The sequence below is a fragment of the Staurois parvus genome, unplaced genomic scaffold (genome assembly GCF_062004578.1).
Source record: "Staurois parvus isolate SC_StPar_1 unplaced genomic scaffold, SC_StPar_1.0 ptg000159l, whole genome shotgun sequence".
Classification (NCBI taxonomy): Eukaryota; Metazoa; Chordata; class Amphibia; order Anura; family Ranidae; genus Staurois; species Staurois parvus.
Genome location: NW_028317955.1, coordinates 6,770,205 through 6,787,837, shown reverse-complemented (window position 1 = coordinate 6,787,837; position 17,633 = coordinate 6,770,205). Strand labels below are relative to the sequence as shown.

Sequence of the window (17,633 nt, the reverse complement as noted above, 5' to 3'; positions counted from 1 at the left end):
GGTGCCTAACCTGCAGCCCTTTATTTCCTTTTTTTTTTTTTTTTTTAGTTGTAATGTTAGTGAACTTTAGCAGTCTCATGTAGTGTAGTCTTTGACCATTCCTTTTGCCTTTCTTAGGTTTGCCAGTTTTCTGTAGTATTACATTTATGGAGTGTTATGTTGAATTCATATCGCTCAATGCCTGGTACATGTAGTTCTGGGCGGTAGGTTTTTTTTCTACCTTTAGCCCTGCAAGCAGCAGGGCTCACCTGTCAGGTGGAAGCATTCAGGTGGAAGCACTGCCGCCAATTGCTTCCACACAGTGCCAGCCTCCCCCACCACAAACCCCCGAACCTCACCCTTGACTTTGTCCACTATGTGATGGAACAAAAAAGTGAAAAAAATATACGCACATACAAATGTAAAGGCACACGCTGGGGTGCCTACGCATGAAAACGTTGATTGCGATACACGTTACATATGACCGCACACGCCAGAATGAGAGCAATAATTCTAGCATGAGACATCCTTTGTATCGTTAAACTGATGACCTATAAGGAGCTTTAAAAGAGTCGCCTATAGAAAATATAGGGTACTGAAGTTCATCGCCATTTCAGGAGCACACACAAATTTAAGGTTTGACAAGTTGGATTTCTATTTACTCGATGCAGCCTCATCTTTTATATTTAACAAAAAATAGGGTAATTGCTTTTTTTTTTTTTTTTTTTTTTGTGCCCTTAAATTGACGTCTGTAATCTTTAGGCCTAAAATTATTATTTTTTTTTTTTTTAAACTTGTGCAAAAAACACAAAAAGGGCTCTGGCAGCGAAAGGGATAAAGGATAAGCCCGACACTCCCCTTTCCTGAGGAGCAGCCAATTGGTGCTCATTACACTGCAAGGACTCTTCCCTCCCTGCTAGTCCCGAGTGTGGTGCTGGAGACGGGAGGAGGAGATAAACAACGCAATGTTAAAAATATTAAATGTTTAAGTCACCTTAAAGCCTCTTGTTTTTAAAAGCCCCAGACATTCCTAACAGCACCACAGATTTAAATACGGTTTTGGTTAATGTATTTATTTATTTTTTATCTGGACAAGTAATTGTCATGAGGGACAAGTAGATTGGGGCACTGATTTAGTCCCTGGACAAGTAGTTTTTTTCAAAAATGTCCACACCCCTGTTATGTATTACCCCTTGATGTCAAGGGTTACACTTGAGGCCTCCTATATCAAGAAAGTTGATCACCATTGAACCAAAGCAGGGGTCACCAAAGTGGCAAGGGGGCCTAATGCTGCCCTTTGCTTGCCTTTATCCGGCCCTTGGGGCACTAGTCCTCCCAATGATATGGGCCACTATTCCTCCCACTGGCACCAGCAATGGAGCATAATTCCTACCACTGACACCAAGAATGGGGCGCTATTCCCTCCCCCTAATATCAAAGATACTGTTTACTCCCACTGACGCCAGTGCAGTTTCTACCTCCACTGGCCACAGTCCAGCCCCCTAAGGTCTGAAGGACAGTAAACTGGCCCTTTATAAAGTTTGGAGACCCCTGACCTAAAACAAGCCATGCCTACACACAAAATTCTGTCCCTCCTTCCATTGTCCCCAGCCCATCCCCCCCCCCCCTCTCTCCTTTTTTAATTCTCTTTTTGTCTATTAACCTCCCTAGCGGTATTCCCGAGTGTAGCTCGGGGTAAAATTTCAGTACCAAAAGCGGTAACCCCGAGCTACACTCGGGCTTACCATGCGGTGCTGCATAGGGATTCCCTGCAGAGCTTACCCTGTCCTTCGCTCCTGCGATGTGTCCCCTGCAGCGTCCCCGGCCATCTCCTCCGGCCGATGCCGGCATCCGGCTTCTGTGTTCCGATCCCTGTGATGTCGGGACGTACGGGCACCGCCGGCGGCAGGAAATTTGAAAATTTAAAAAAAGTCATTTTTTTCCAAACAAATTTTACATCATAAAACATTGCTGTTTCAGCCCATTTCACATACATTTTGTCCCTAGTGCTCTGTCCTGTGCCCTGCCTGCATTTTGTCTGTTCTTTCTGCCTGGAAACTGAGAAATGTCCATGACGTCCAAAAAGTGTCCCTTTAGGTCAAAAGCGGGTTTAGATCAGCTAGAGAACAGCGATAGTAAATCAGAACCACTTGCAGAATTGAGTGATAATGATTCGTGGGGAAATTCATCATCAGATACTGAAAACGATTTTGCGACTTTGCTCAGTGATGTGTGAACTTGGCGCTATATTTCAAATTTCAGTGTTTTTGGTTTGATTTATATTATTGAATTAAATGTATTATTAAATTATTATTTTTTGATTATTTATTAAATTATTTATGATTTCGTGTTTCAAATTTTATCCTACCCGGGATGTTTAATAGACTCTTGTTCGGACAGATTTCAGCGAGTTATTCCTAAAAATTACAGCCTACAATAAAAAAACTACATATTTCCCTGCAAAATAATGGTACCACTTTCAGCACCAAAAATCTGAAATAATCAGACTGCTAGGGAGGTTAATCGGAGCTGTAAAAGTGGGGGCTGCAAAAGGAGCAGATGTTGCATTTTCAAAATTTTATTGCAGTATAATGAATTAAAAGAATTTAGTTCATACAATAGGTTTGTTTTTGCACACTTAGAATTGATCAGTTTGCAATATTTTTCTTCTTTTCTTTGGTCTGTTTTCAAATAATTTAGTATGATAAAGTCCGTTACCTGATCAATCCATAAGATGTGCGTGTTTTTGTTTTTTTTTGTTTAGCTTTATGTTGCAAATATTTGACAGGCTGGATGACATTGCCTTTGTCTATCCCTAAAAAAGAGCAAGAGTTTGAAGTCGTCAATGAGAATGCCTGTGTACAGTTTGCAAGTCTTGGCTGTGAGCCACACAATGTGAGATCATAAGCATGCACATGGACTGTCATGAGCAGTCAGGGTACTTTACTACATATAATGAGCCATACTTCACTGCTTTCTTGTATAGCACATTTCAAAGCCAGACAGACTTGTGTGCCTGGTGCTATTTCAGTGTTTGTTTTATCCTATCCAGATGTAATTCATGCTAAAGCTTTTTTTTTTTTTTTTTTTTTTCTTTTTTAACCTTTGCTAGTTGATCTTATTCTAGGAGTTTGTTTTTATTTATAATGGTCACCATTTTTGTCTCATTTACAGAAATAAGTAATACACTGCTACTGCCATATTAACCACCTCCCGCCCACCATATACTAATATGACGGATGCAAGGTGGTTCTCTCGTTCTGGGAGGATGTCATATGATGTCCTCCCATTCTCACCGCGCATGCGCGGCTCAGGGAGCGCTCGGCGATCGGCGGTGCTCTGTGTCCCTCGGACACAGCAGATCACGAAAAGAGCTGAAGATGTTGGCTCGGTCATGTGATCAGCTGTGTCCAATCACAGCTGATCACATGTAAACAGGGAAATGGCATTTCTCTCCTCTCAAGCTGTCACGCTGACAGCTCGAGAGGAGAGCCAGTAATCGGCTTTCCACTGAGGGGACATGTACACTGATCATCAGGGCACTGATGATCAGTGTGCCCTGATGATCAGTGTAGCCCCAGCAGTGCCACCTGTCAGTGTCCATTAGTGCCTTGTGCCAGTGCCCATCAGTGCCACATATCAGTGCCTACCAGTGCACATCAATGCCACATATCATTGCCCATCTGAGCTGCCTTTCAGTGCCAGTCAGTGCCACCTATCAGTGGCATGTATCAGTGCTGCCTTTCAGTGCCCATCAGTGATGCCTGTCAATGCCCATCAGTGCCACCTACTAATGCCTCATCAGTGCCACCTATCAGTGCCCATTAGTGCACATCAGTGAAGGAGAAAAATCACTTATTTACAAAATGTTATAACAAAAACTAAAACATTTTTGTGTTTTTTTTTTTTTTCAAAATTTTCAGTGGTTTTTGGTTTAAGAAAAAATAAAAAAAAACCCAGAGGTGATTAAATACCACCAAAATAAAGCTCTATCTGTCACAAAAAAATGATAAAAATGTCATATGGGTACAGTGTTGCATGACCGCGCAATTGTCATTCAAAGTGTGACAGCGCTGAGAGCTGGAAATTGGCCTGGGCAGGAAGGAGGTATAAGTGCCCTGTAGGCTTGTGGTTAAAACGGTAGTAAATTCAGCCATCTAATTCCTGTAATTCAATATACCGACCCAATACACAAATGCTCGTTCCGCCTCATTAATTATCCCCCTCTGTTTTTTTTTTTTTTGTTTTTTTTTTCTTTTCTTTTTTGCACCCTTTTTTTTGTTTTTTTTTTTATGCTTGCCGCCTGAAACCGTTGCTATGTTTACTGTTTTCCGCATTTATCCTCAATCTCACTTTTGCCCTTTCTTGTAGTGATAGCCGGAATCTTGCACATGATCATTGTGGTGTTTCAGGAAGTTAACGTGCATGGGGCTTTAGTCTCGCAGAATTGCAATGCAGTGCTGCAGAGAGTGGATGACGCCAGCACAGCATCCTCCGGAATAGACCCGATGGATGCCGGGAATCGCTTCAAATAGGCACATGTGCCGGTGACGTCATGACATTGAACCTGGCTCAATTTGTGCAGAGCAGTATAGGTTAGAAACCATGTCAGAACAGCATCATATACGTTGTTTCTAAATGATTTTAATGGAGGAAAGTCAGAATGTTGCGTTTACTACCACCTTAAATCCTAACTGTGGCCACAGATAAAACCTTTAAATTTCTCCACAGCTGTTGATGAATATGCAGCTCCATGCACACTAGCGTTTTTTTAAGCTGTGATTAGCATTTTTTTCTGCTCCTAAAAGCTAAATAGTGTTCTCCTATGTGTTCATGCACACTACTTTAGGCTATTGGTGTTTTTGTTTTTTGAGCTTCAGCATCTAGAAGCAGAACAAAAATTATTTTGTAGAGATTTTTGCAGCGTTTTTCCAGCGGAAAAAAAACACTACATGCTACTAAAATGCTTGTAACTGCTTTTTTTCAGGGTTTTTTCCTATACGTACTGTAAATACACGAATGCTTCTAAATGCTACTAAAACACACTATTACCTGCGTTTTTTTTATCCAGTGTTTTTTAAGCTTAAAAAAACGCTCGTGTGCATGGTAGAACCTTAAGTGTTTTTTTTTTTTTTTTCCTAGAGGATGAAAACATGTTACTTGCCTTACTCTATGGTCCCACGGTTGTCCTCTCTGGTTGTGACAACCAGTCTGCCGAAGCCTTTTGTCGTGCTGATCTGTCTGGCCTTGTCACACCTCAAATCCCCCCCCCCCCCCCGGTCCTTCCAGTGTCATCACCCATATAATGCAGAACTCGCAGCAACTTGGTTCTGGATTGTATGTGATGACATAGGAGTGTTCGCCTACATTCCAGAAGGAACAAGAACTATTGAAGAGACCATGGTTACCAAAGTTTAGTATTCAGTTAGATCATCCTATAGAAAATCTCTTCATTATTTCCTTCTTGTTTTATCTGTGCCCGGAGTTCTGCTTCTGCAATTTCTGACATAGCTTGTTGACTTTTGTTAACTCGAATGGATTGTCTCCTCATGTTTTTTTTTCCCTCTGAATTGCATCTCGAAGATGATAATTCTATAAATCATCATATATCTGTGTATATACAGTTTGTATAGCACTGTAAAATGGAAAGTACCGTCTAAATATGTTGTCAGTAAACGTGACTACAGCCGTGTATATAATGACAATGATGATGCTTTACTTCTCCTTCTCACAGTGCAAGTCTGTCAGTTGGCCAACTAAGCACTGCCTGCGTGCATCTGATCTTTTGTCAAGTGGAGTTAGAGAAGTTGCTAAAGCTTCGTGCATGTAGTGGCGTGTCTACAAGTTTCTACATTTATAAGCGGAATTACATTTTCTTAAACCTCTGATAGAATCTTTTCTGTCATAAAAACCCTGCCTATCAGTCAATTCTGTCATAAATGCATTTTCAGACCTGTCAGCAGTAACGTACACTGAGCCTTGCATGTGCAGCTCAGAGTACATTTACGGCACTGTGCCTTGATGAAGTGACTCCCATTCACATGCATAGGAGTGACTTCATTACGGCTCGGCCATTTAACCTCCCTAGCGATCTGATTATGTCAGTGTTTCTGTCCTCAAAGTGAGTACTGTCTGTGATACTTTTTTTTTATTTGCACTAACATACAATTTTGAGGACAAACTTTCAGGGAGTGTCCCCTTCTTCAAGGTCCAAGCAGTACTATACAAATCACAAAGTTTTAGCAGAATGTTAGAAGGGATGAAAAAAAAAAAAAATCAAAGTGGTACATTTTTTTGCATGGGAATGTCTTTTTTTCTATTGTAGGCCTGTAATTTTTAAGAATAACTCGCTGAAATATGTACGAAGAGTCTAGTAAACATCCCGGGTATGATAAAATTTGAAACACGAAATCATAAATTATAATTTAATAAATAATCCTTAAAAAAATATAATTTAATTCAATAATATAATCAAACCAAAAACACTGAAATTTGAAATATAGCGCCAAGTTCGCACATCACTGAGCAAAGTCGCTGAATCGTTTTCAGTGTCTGATGGCGAATTTTCCCACGAATCATCACTCAATTCTGCAAGTGGTTCTGATTTATTATCGCTGTTCTCTAGCTGGTCTAAAACCGCTTTTGACCTAAAGGGACGCTTTTTGGAAGCCATGGATGTTTCTCAGTTTCCAGGCAGAAAGAACAGTAAAAATGCAGGCAGGGCACAGGACAAAGCACTCGGGACAAAATGTATGTGAAATGGTTTGATACAGTAATGTTTTACTATGTGATTTTAGTGTATTTAGTGAATGTCACATTTTTACATTTCCCGCCGTTCCGTCTGCCCATACGTCCTGATGTTGCAGGGAACGGAACCCAGACAGATGCCGGCATCGGCCGGAGGACACTGCCAGGGACATTGCAGGAGGGACATCGCGGGACCGCAGGACAAAGTAATTGAAGAAGAGATCCTGGAGCAACGCTGCAATGTATTCCTGAGTGTAGCTCAGGGTTACCGCTTGTGGTACTGAAATTTTACCCCGAGCTACACTCGGGAATACCCCCAGGGAGGTTAAATGGCCAAATTGAGCTAACTCACTAAGATGGCTGGCAGAGGATGGACGTGCCTGAGCATGGAAAGCGCATCACTGGACAGTGTATCTGTCATAATGTGTTTTATATGCTGTGCATACTACCATATTATAGCATAAACCTCCTGGGGGCCCATTGAAAAACAAAGAAATTATAGTTGCATTTTATTCCACTTTAATACAATAATAATAACAATGTAAAGAAAATAACCATTACCTTCATTTACAACGAAGTTAAACATAAGTAAATCAATTTGCTTCATCTCTTCCTAGAAGAGTTCTTCTCTTCAGGCAAAAGGAAAATAGGAAAACAATTAAGCGTTACAAGCGGCTACTATGAAGGGATACATAGAGTTAAACAAAGCCATAACACTGTATTTGCCATATATCAACTGTTATTTCAGGCATATTGCAAATATTTTTTCTCCCTTTTTGTTACAAATAACATCTTATGACAAGTAAAGATAGTTATACCTGTGTAAATGGAGTATACGCCTTATTTTGACCAACTTGCATTTAAACTTAACTATATAGTCCTCCCACGCTCTAAATTGCCAATCTCTATAAACAGCTGCCAACACCTTACCACATACCACAATGGAAAATTGCTAAATAGAAATGATTTGGTGCTGCGCTAATAAATAAATATATCACATAATCAAGATGTCAAAAAAGAAAAAAAAACCTCACAAATTTGAACATCTAAAATAGAATTTTCAAAAAATATAGAATAGAATGCACATGAAAAATCCAAAATCATGGATAACCGTGAAATACCCCCAAAATGATCAATCTAAGGCAGCAATGGGCAAACTACGGCCCGTCAGACCTTTTAATCCGGCCTGCGGAGCGTGGCAAACATTGGCTGTCAGGATGTAGGCGGGGCAGCGTAACTAACGTGAGGGGAGCTAGGCTCCTCTCACAGTCCGCCCTGAAGACCGGAACGGCGCGGGAACACGGCGAGAGGAACGCGCGGAGCAAAGGTAAGTGAATTGACACAATATGGGGGATGAATTACTATATGGGGGATGAATTACTATAGGGGGGATTAATTACTATATGGGGGATGAATTACTATATGGGGGATGAATTACTATAGAGGGGATGAATTACTATGGGTCCGGCCCCCGGGTCCAATATATGAACCCATTGCGGCCCTCAAGTCAAAAAGTTTGCCCACCCTGATCTAAGGTGTAACCTAGGTACACCATAAATGATAAATAGGTGACCATTTATGGTTAGTAAGGATTGTCACCTATTTATCATTTATGGTGTACCTAGATTACACCTTAGACTTAAAATTTTGGGGGTATTTCACTGTTATCCATGATTTTGGATTTTTCATGTGCATTTTATATATATATATATATATATATATATATATATATAAATTTTTTTTTTTTTTGAAGATTCTATTTTATATGTTCAATGTGCAAAGCTTTTTTTTTTTTTTTTTTTTTTTTTTTTTTTTTTTTTTTTTTTTTTCTTGATTATGTGATATATTTATTAGCACAGCACCAAATAATTTCTAATTTGCATTTAAACTTGCCTGTGTTTGCTTCCTGCACCATCATTAATTCCTGCAATTTGTCACTTGAATGTGTACCACCTTGACTTCTGTAGTGATCTGTAGAAGTCTGTTTGCAGTGACTACCCTGCATTGTGTGAACAGTAGTATATACAGTCAATTAATATGTGGCCTTGAACAGGATTTAGTAACAGTATTTATTCCCCTACATGCTTAGAATTGACTACAAGAGGTAATGTAGGGACATGTGTGATTTAATTCAGGTTCTTCCCATTATCTAGTAGCTTGCGGTTCACCATACATATATTAGTTGGCTGTGTACGCTGTCATCACTTCCCATCAATTACATAGGGTCAGGCTCATGTGTCAAGGAGTACTTGTCTGCTACATGTCATGATTAATCTATGGCAGCATGCAAACTCCTTCTGAGATTATCCTATTCTGGGTTTCCAAAGAAATGTTTTGTTGAGTGGGCACGGACTAGTCTGGTCTGTTTTTCCTAAGTTGGTCGACGTCTTAAGCAGATCTTGCTGCGTAATATACTTTTTGGTGTTTAATTCATGAATGTGCTATTTTGGGCTGGACACAGACAGGTGCAGGTATCTGTATCCGGAAGCTTGTTTCAAAACTATATCTGTTCTGATCTTTCACAGTTGCCTGCACGTACTTTCTGTATGCAGATAGCAGCCGGAACTCCAAAATAAACACTTTGGTTCACCCACTCCTGCACCTCGCCAAAGAGGCCTCCTGAGATATTGGGGGGCAGACCAAAATCTGTTTTTGGAGCAAGCTACATGAATGTGCAGGGACCTGCTAGCTTCTAGCATTATCATTCTGCTGGCACTTTGCATCATTAGAATCTATAGCACAGATACACTTGGTGGTTCTAAAGTCTGAAGGTTTTTTACCTTCATGCATTCAGTACATGATGGTAAAAAACCTTCAGTGTGCAACTCCCTCTACCCCAGTACTCACCTGAGCCCAATTGCAAATCAGCACTGTGCACGAGAGCAGCAGCTCCCTCTGCTCTCTTCCTCCTCATTGGCTCAGAGACAGCAGCGGGAGCACTTGGTCCTGCTGCTGTGAATCACAGCCAGTGATGAGGGAGCAGGGGGCGGTGGAGCTGAGCATTAATCTGCATCTGTCACTGCAGCCTCCAAGAGTGTAGTAATTAATTGGCCATCTAGGTACAGCAACTGTTGTATGAGAACCCCAGATCTCTCTTCTGACCCATGTGTACCAAGTCTTAAAGCCCATCACAGGGCAAATCTTGAAACCTCCCATCATGTATTCAGCTTTTTTTTTTTTTAAATGCCCGCTGGAGCACGATTAGCCACATCAGCACTAGAGCAATATTTTAATTTGTTTGCACTCATGGTAAAATTCAGCATTTCTGGCTAAACAAATTGCTTAAAGCCCCTGAAACGCTATATATTTCTGAAAGCAAAGGACCTGTAGAAAAAAGAAGTTGCTGAAATTTTTTTATTTCACACAACTGTTTATTAAACGTATTTTAAGGTAAAAATATAAAATGAGTTTTGATGCTCAATTATTGGTAAAATATAACAGATAACTTACCTTGAGTAAATGGATAGCAAACATGCCAAGTCTTAAAATTGTGTACGCCCATGATATCTCCTTAAATCGTGTAGCTCATAACCTCCATAGGCGATGCTTTAAAAGCCCTTACAACTCATCAATATAGAGTGGACTGTGATCTCTGGTGCTAAAATTATTACTCTGATGTTCAGGGCGATTCTTTACATGTGTAGTGCAGTCAAGGTATACACACACTTGTGTTCCCACTGCTGTGTCTGAACCAATGAGGAGGATGAGATCCTCTGCTCTTGTGCTGGATTACGATCAAGGCGAGTGCGGCCCTTTTGCTTGCTTTTTTTTTTTTATTCGGCCCTCGGGGTGTTATTCTCCCCCACTGTCAGCATCAATGTGGCATAGTTCCTGTCACTGACAATTAGAAACTATTCTTCCCACAACACCAATGATGGGGCACCATTCCTTCAATTGATGCCATTGATGGAACACTATTGATACTAATAAGGCACTATGACTCCCATTGATACCAATGAAGGGGCACTATGACTCCCATTGATACCAATGATGGGGCACTATGACTCCCATTGATGGAACACTACTGATACTAATAATAAGGCACTATGACTCCCATTGATACCAATGTTGGGGCATTGTTTATTCCCATTGGACATTTTCTTCTCCCACTGGCCATAGTCGGGCCCCCTAAAGTTTGAAAGCCAGTAAACTGGCCCTTCGTGTAGAAAGTTTGGAGACCCCTAGTTTTGAAACTTGGCTTCTTGCATTGAATGTTAATGGGAGACTCGGCCTGTCCTTAGCCATGAGGTTGCAGCCTGGAAAAATATCACTCTGCTTTATTATCTGTTCCATCCTCGGAATCCACTTTTGCTCCATCAGATGTGGCTGTTTTTTTTTTTTTGTTTTTTTTGTTTTTTTTTTTACCATGATCATTCAATATTTCATGACTCTCACCCAGTTATTTGCTAACTGATTGCAGAGTCCACAAGCTCGCTCCTGTGTCCTCTCTTGCAGATTTTATATGGGATTTGTCACAGCCTTAGAGGCTTAAAGGTTTTAACCTTTTTTTCAATATTTCTTCAATTGCTTCCTGGTTTCTGCCCTAGGCCAGCATGGTGTTATACATCCCAGGAGTCTTCATGTGCTTTTTTTTTTTTCTTTCATCTGGAGGAGGGGCTTTCTCAGATCAGCACACTCTCCAGTCTGCATACCTGAGCTATGGGCAGATGGATTCCAGGAAGTAGATGCTACATGAATCAACTGCCCTTACTTAAGATGGTCATGGCTAAAAGTGGTAGGGGGTGTTTTTTTTCTAAGGGATTTCTCAACATTAAAAAGCTTGGAGATATGGATGGATGGGTGTTTGCTTTGTATATTAAAACTGAATTAAATTGCTCTTTCAGTTTGTGGTGCTCAGATACAGTTTAGTTGCGCTTTAATCCCCAATGTTTCCTGTCAAGAAGGCTATCATAAGGAAAATATTATGGCTGCCTTTGCTGGCCTTTTCCTCTTCTTAAAACGCTAGTTGCCTGGAAGTATTCAGAGGCAAGTATCAAAAGAGCAGGGCCCTTGATCCTCTCATGTTTTGCATTGTATTGGTATTGTTCTGTCACATGTTCTGTCCCCTTTGGAATGTACAGCGCTGAGCGAACTATTGGCGCTTTATAAATACTGTATTATAATAATAATAATAATAATAAGTATAGAAGTAAGTGAGGATTTTCTGAGATCTAAAAGGACAAGGCTTTTGAAATGCAAAATGCCTAGACATCATATGGCCTGCTTCTGAAGCAAACCAACTGCAGCATTTTCTCCACTAAAGGTATTTCAATTGCTCTTGTTCTCTGTTCATACATTGTAGCTTGACTGTTAACGTAGCTTCCAGTTAACATTTTCGGTACCCCTTAATGTACACACTAGCTGTTTTAACGCTTCTGGTCATTTTTTTTTTTCTTGTTTCCACAGTCTAAGCTATGGAGCTGGACACCCATCTCATTCAGAAACAGATCTTCTTCACCGACAGACCTATGCAGCCACCCATCAGCTACCTGCATACGCTACAGCACACCATCCTACAGGTATTTCATGATAAGTCAAAGCTCCAAATTACTTCACATCACTCTTGCTTGTTTGTAAACTAAATCTGTATATGGATGATGTTGCAGTAACTTTTATATATTTATATATTTTTATATATTTCCTTATATTTCCTATTAAAATTTAAGTCTCATTTAAAAAAAAAAAAAAAAAAAAAACTAAAAAACCTCCAAAAACAGGATGTTATTTTAAAATGAATTGCTGTTTAAAGCTGAACGTTTGGCAGACTGCTAAATTCACAGTTAATATTCATAAACTATATGCTGAATAATTTGTTGACACCTGACCATTGTACCTATAAGCTTGATGAACATTTATATGGAATATCCTCCTTTTTTGCAGCTATAATGGCATCCACTGTTCTGGAATACGTTTCTACGCAATTTTCAAGTGTATCTGTGGGAATTTCTGCCTTGCCTGCCAAAATAGCATTGGCAAGGCCAGGTACTGATATCAGCTGGATGAGAAGACCTGGCTTATAATTTCTTTCAGTTCATCCAAAAGTTGTTGAGGTCAGGGTTCTGTGCAGGACGCTTGGGTTCCCCACACCAAACTCTGCAAACTGTCTTTATGAAACAATCTTTGTTCACGCAGTGGACTGCGGTCCTGCTGTAATCGGAAAAGTCCTTCTCTAAATTGTTGCCGCAAGTTTGGAAGTGCACAATTGTCTAAAATGTCCTTGTATGCTTTAACATATAGGGCCGGTTTACACTATAGAAACGTAGTCCATATGCGTTCCGGATACGTTTTCTCATGTGCGTTTTTTACGCGTTCTGGTGTGTTTGACACGTTCCAGTGTGTGTTTTTAATGCATTTCAGTTCATTTTTCCCCTCTTTTTCCTCAACTTAAATAAGGAAATGTGCCTTCCAATGCGTTTTTAGTACGTTCCAGTGCATTTACTGTTTTTCCAGTACATTTCTGTGCAGAACAAAATGCAGCATGTTGTACTTTTTTTTTTTTTCTCTGCACTGGAACTGCAAGCACTGATGTGAACTATGACATTGACAACCATATAGCCTACTTTCTATGCGGTTTTTTGGATGCAGAAAAAACACTGAGACGCATTTAGTGTGAACTGGCCCTTACAGTACCCTTCACTCTAAACTAAATAGTTTGGTTGGGTGTCCACATCATTTTGCCTGTATAGTATGTGTGATGGTCAAGCTGCCAAATGATTTGCATTTCTGTCCCATCTTCGCCTGAGATTTACACACAGCACAATCACATTAACATGTTGGTGGTCTGGCTTTTTTTTTTTTTTTCTCCAGTTAATGTTTATCTCCTTCCTGCTGCCTACCTGCCATTGGACAGTAAAGAAATATTAGCAGGCTGTTAATGTCACTCTTTTTAGCTATCTCTTGTTAGATTGTTCATTCAGCACATTTAATTGGCTCATATTGCTGGCCCTCCCTCTTCCAGTCTTAAGTCAATGGCACAAGGGATTGCAGCAGTAGAATACTAGAGCTTAGTACACACTGTGAGGTTTTTTTTTTTCCTGTTCAACCAGTGAGCTGAATTTCAGGTACTTGATGTAGCTGCATTTACGGATATATTAATACATAACTGCATTTGGGGCTCTTCTTATCTGCCTGGATTTCTGCTTTAAATACAAGCAGTTAGCAATTTAAATTACACCATAACGAAACACAATTTAGCATCCCCATTAGAAAGCTCATTTGTTAATTAGGACTGATCTTTTCCCTGTTCTAAAATGGGCCTGTCACGGACATAGCACAGAACAGTTCAGCTGGAGCTGCATTATCTGGATTCCTTTGATCTCAGCTGATATCCAGAGGGTGGAGAAGGGCTGTGCTTGTGCAGTGTATTCTCTGCAGGAGCAGAGAGAAGGAAGTGAGCTGTCTACTGGCGGCTCATTTCCTGTACACCAGCTCCGATATCTTGGCTAATTGGGTGCGGAACCTTCACCAGCTTCAATTCACTCTGGTACATTGGTGGCACAGTTTGACTTGAATCCGAAATGTTTTAATATTGTTTAATTTGTACATGTATATTTATTGTCAGTGTTTGGTTCTAAGTCCATTCGCTATACAATTTTCCCCAGTTTTTGATGTTAAATTTGGGATCAGAGGTGTGGTTGACATATACAACTGATTTGAGACTATGTATACATTGGTATCAAATTATTTTTGAGAGCATAATGTTTACATTGGTGTTGAATTAATTTAATGTAAGTGTTATTGCAGGGTACTAGAGGGGACAAACTAGGATTTGCTGTTTCCATGGCAGCAATATTTCCACTTCGGCTCTCATACCTGTACACCCTCTATGGAGCAGAGCAATTTTTACATTTCTGCTATGATCCTGTTTGAAAGTAATTATGGCATTACCTAAGATAACAAAGTTATATATATTGTTTTTTTGTTTTGTTTTTTACGGACATACAATCTTTTTGTGATATTGCCTTGCAAAATTGATATCTTAATCATACAGTACAGGACACAGGCAACATATGCATACACCTTGAGTAATAACCGCATACTTTCAGGTGATTGGACGCTGGCAAGCTTTTGAGGACACCTTCACATGAGGCGCCTCCCCTGTGCCTCTGCCCCACTCTGAATCCTCAGTTTTGTGCTAGTGTCTGAAGGTGGTGAACGTTTTCTTCTTCGCAGGGAACTCCACTAATCTGCTTTATTATTTTTCTATATTATTTTCTTTGAATTCTTCAGTCAATACCTTACTGTCTTCTAATGCCTACACAGAAGCAGTGTACATGGATCGGTGCAACCTCGGTAAATCCTTGAGTCATACCCAGACCGTACACTGTCGGATTGGCTTGTAATATTTCCTTCAAGTATTGGATCCTGCAGTCCAGGGCCATGGTCCATCGCCATGTGCCCAGACCCTGAAGATCCCTTCAGGTGTATGCCCACAAGGATGGGCGAAGCCTTGATTTTATATGCATTCCAGTGCCGTTGAAGGTAGGACAGGCTCACCCTGTATCCGGACAGTTACTGTAAAAATAGGACTTTTTTTGGAATGTATTCTCTTCACAGTGCAAACTTGGTGCTCAGACTCAGGTGGATGACCAGGTGTTGCATCACACCACTGGTCACACACTTGACGCCACTTCCACATAGAGCCCTTATAACATACTAGAGTGCTTCATTACAGAGTGGTGTACAGTTGTGTTACTTTATATTCCTTCTAGACATGCTTACCTTAATCCCCCCCCCCCCCCCCCCCCAACACACACACACACACACACACACACACACACACACACACTTTACTCCATGAGTATCCCCTAGGGGGTCTGGAGACCAGACCTTAAAAATTGCAGGCAAACATTAGTTCTGTCAAAGGCCCACACAACACTCATCCATGTCCGGTGACAATGAGTCCCTTGCACTGGAGCAGGACGGGGTTTTAACACCAATGTCTGGAATCCGATTTAAGCTCTATTATAGGCCTGCAACATGCAGACTTTTCTGTATCTACTATATGTCAATTCCTTGAACCGATTACATTCTTACTACAGCCATCTTCGTCCAGGGCTCCATAACAGGTCTGTTCTCACACTCCCAATTCTCAAGCCAAGTTGGATACCGATATGCTGGTCCTAGAGGTTTCAAACAGAAGGAAATGAAGACGATATTGAGGCAGTATTGGAGGAAGCTGTGGGAGATTTCTCTTACTCAAACTGCCGTTCTAGTGAAGGAGCTCCATGAAACTTGTGAACGTTGAAAAGCTAATTACTTCTGTCCTCAAGAGCCTTGGCACTTATCCGTCTCACCATATACCTCTTGGGTACCGAAAAAAAAAAATCCTGCAAAATATTCCTGTTCATCAACAGAATTTGTAATCTATGAAGACTGGGTAAAGCCAGAAAGGATTTTCACCCCCCACGAAGTCTTTGCTGATCGCTATCCAGTGGAAAAAAAGTTTGCAAAGAAGTAGGCTATTCATGTGGCTGATCCTGCAATCTGTTATAACCAAACATCTCCTTATACCTATTGAAATTGCTTCTTATTTCAGAGATTCTGCAGACAGAATTGTTTAAAATGCTCCTAAAAGCTCTTTGATCTTGCAGGCCCAACCCTGCAACCAGCTCTCACTGCCATTTCTGTATGTCAAACTGCATAATATCTGGATCTAATAAAGCTTGCAGTAACAGACTTGAAAATGCATCTTGCCTTTGCTTCCTGTCTTCCTTATGTCCTCCCCTCATCCATGTGACATAAGTAACCAAAAAAATATAGAGTGCAGTATGCTGAAAATAACAGTATCCCTACTTCAGTTAAAATTGTGCTTACATTACTATGAATAAAATGTGCCACCGCCTTAGTGCTCCCATGCACACCACCATCCCCATTGTCTATCTACTTATATCTAAAAATGTCATCTTGCACATATTTAACTTTCTTGACCAATCTTGTTCAGTAAAATCCTTGTTTGTCGATGATTCACACAAAAAAACAAAATTACTATAATAGTGTAGTATAGAACTTGACAAATTTTGCTTTGAATCTAGGAGCCAGCTAAAAAAAAAAGTTAGATTTTACTTTTAGCGTAGTGTGGGTTGTCAGGAACCTGGGCAAGGCAACTTTTGGGCAACAAGCTTCACATGATGTGATTTGCAGCGTGGCAATCACTGCAAAACCGCACCACGTTTTAGGTGCCATTGAAAAGCGTGACACCTGAACCTGCGTTTTGGTATCACAGCAATTCTGCTGCAATCCTAAATGCCCAGGTGTGAATGAAGCCGCCCTGGTTCACATGTGTGGTTGTGGATACGTTTTCATATTCAGATTCGCATGACAGACTAGATATTAAGTGTTCCTATTGAGGCAGTTCACACAGATGCGATCCACATGCATTGTATTTTGAATGCCATTACGAAAAAGGGTCCTGTGCAAGTTTGTAGTGGTGCATTCCAGACTCACAAGTGGTAGAGTGGCATGTGGAGATAAGTGTTCACATAGGATTGCTATTGACAGGAGTTTTTGTAGTTCATTGTAGTCAATGGGAGGCATTTTTGCATTGAAGTCAGTGGGACTTGATTTTGCATTGAAATCGGTGAGAGGCAGTGTGTGAACCCAGGCTCTAAAATGCAATTCCTAGTTGCCATGGCGTCCTGGCGCCTGTGATTTGTCGAGACCTGGTGTAGTACCTCTTTAAATAAAATTTAAACCATATATACCTTTCTCATATTAAAATTAATAATGTGCACCAATATAATCCTCCAATGCTCCAAAAATATCCACCTCTGTGACTTCTTGGAATACTGTCCACCACATACTCCAGTGCAAAATATAAACCTTACTAGACTCCCCAGCCCCCTGTTAATCCGCTCTCCGTTTTTGTGCTTCCCATCATCATCACATGTATGCACTTCCAAGGAAGA

At 40.5% G+C, this 17,633-nt stretch overlaps 1 protein-coding gene across 2 annotated transcripts in view; it reads left to right on the top strand.

The window, feature by feature from the left end:
- The window catches only part of QSER1 (glutamine and serine rich 1), a 136,950-nt gene that overhangs the window by 73,123 nt on the left and 46,194 nt on the right, over nt 1-17,633 (top strand). For both annotated transcript variants that reach the window (XM_089675885.1, XM_089675884.1), the window contains exon 2: nt 12,133-12,245. In XM_089675885.1, coding sequence (XP_089532011.1) covers nt 12,133-12,245 — 113 coding nt within the window. The remainder of the gene's footprint in view (nt 1-12,132; nt 12,246-17,633) is intronic.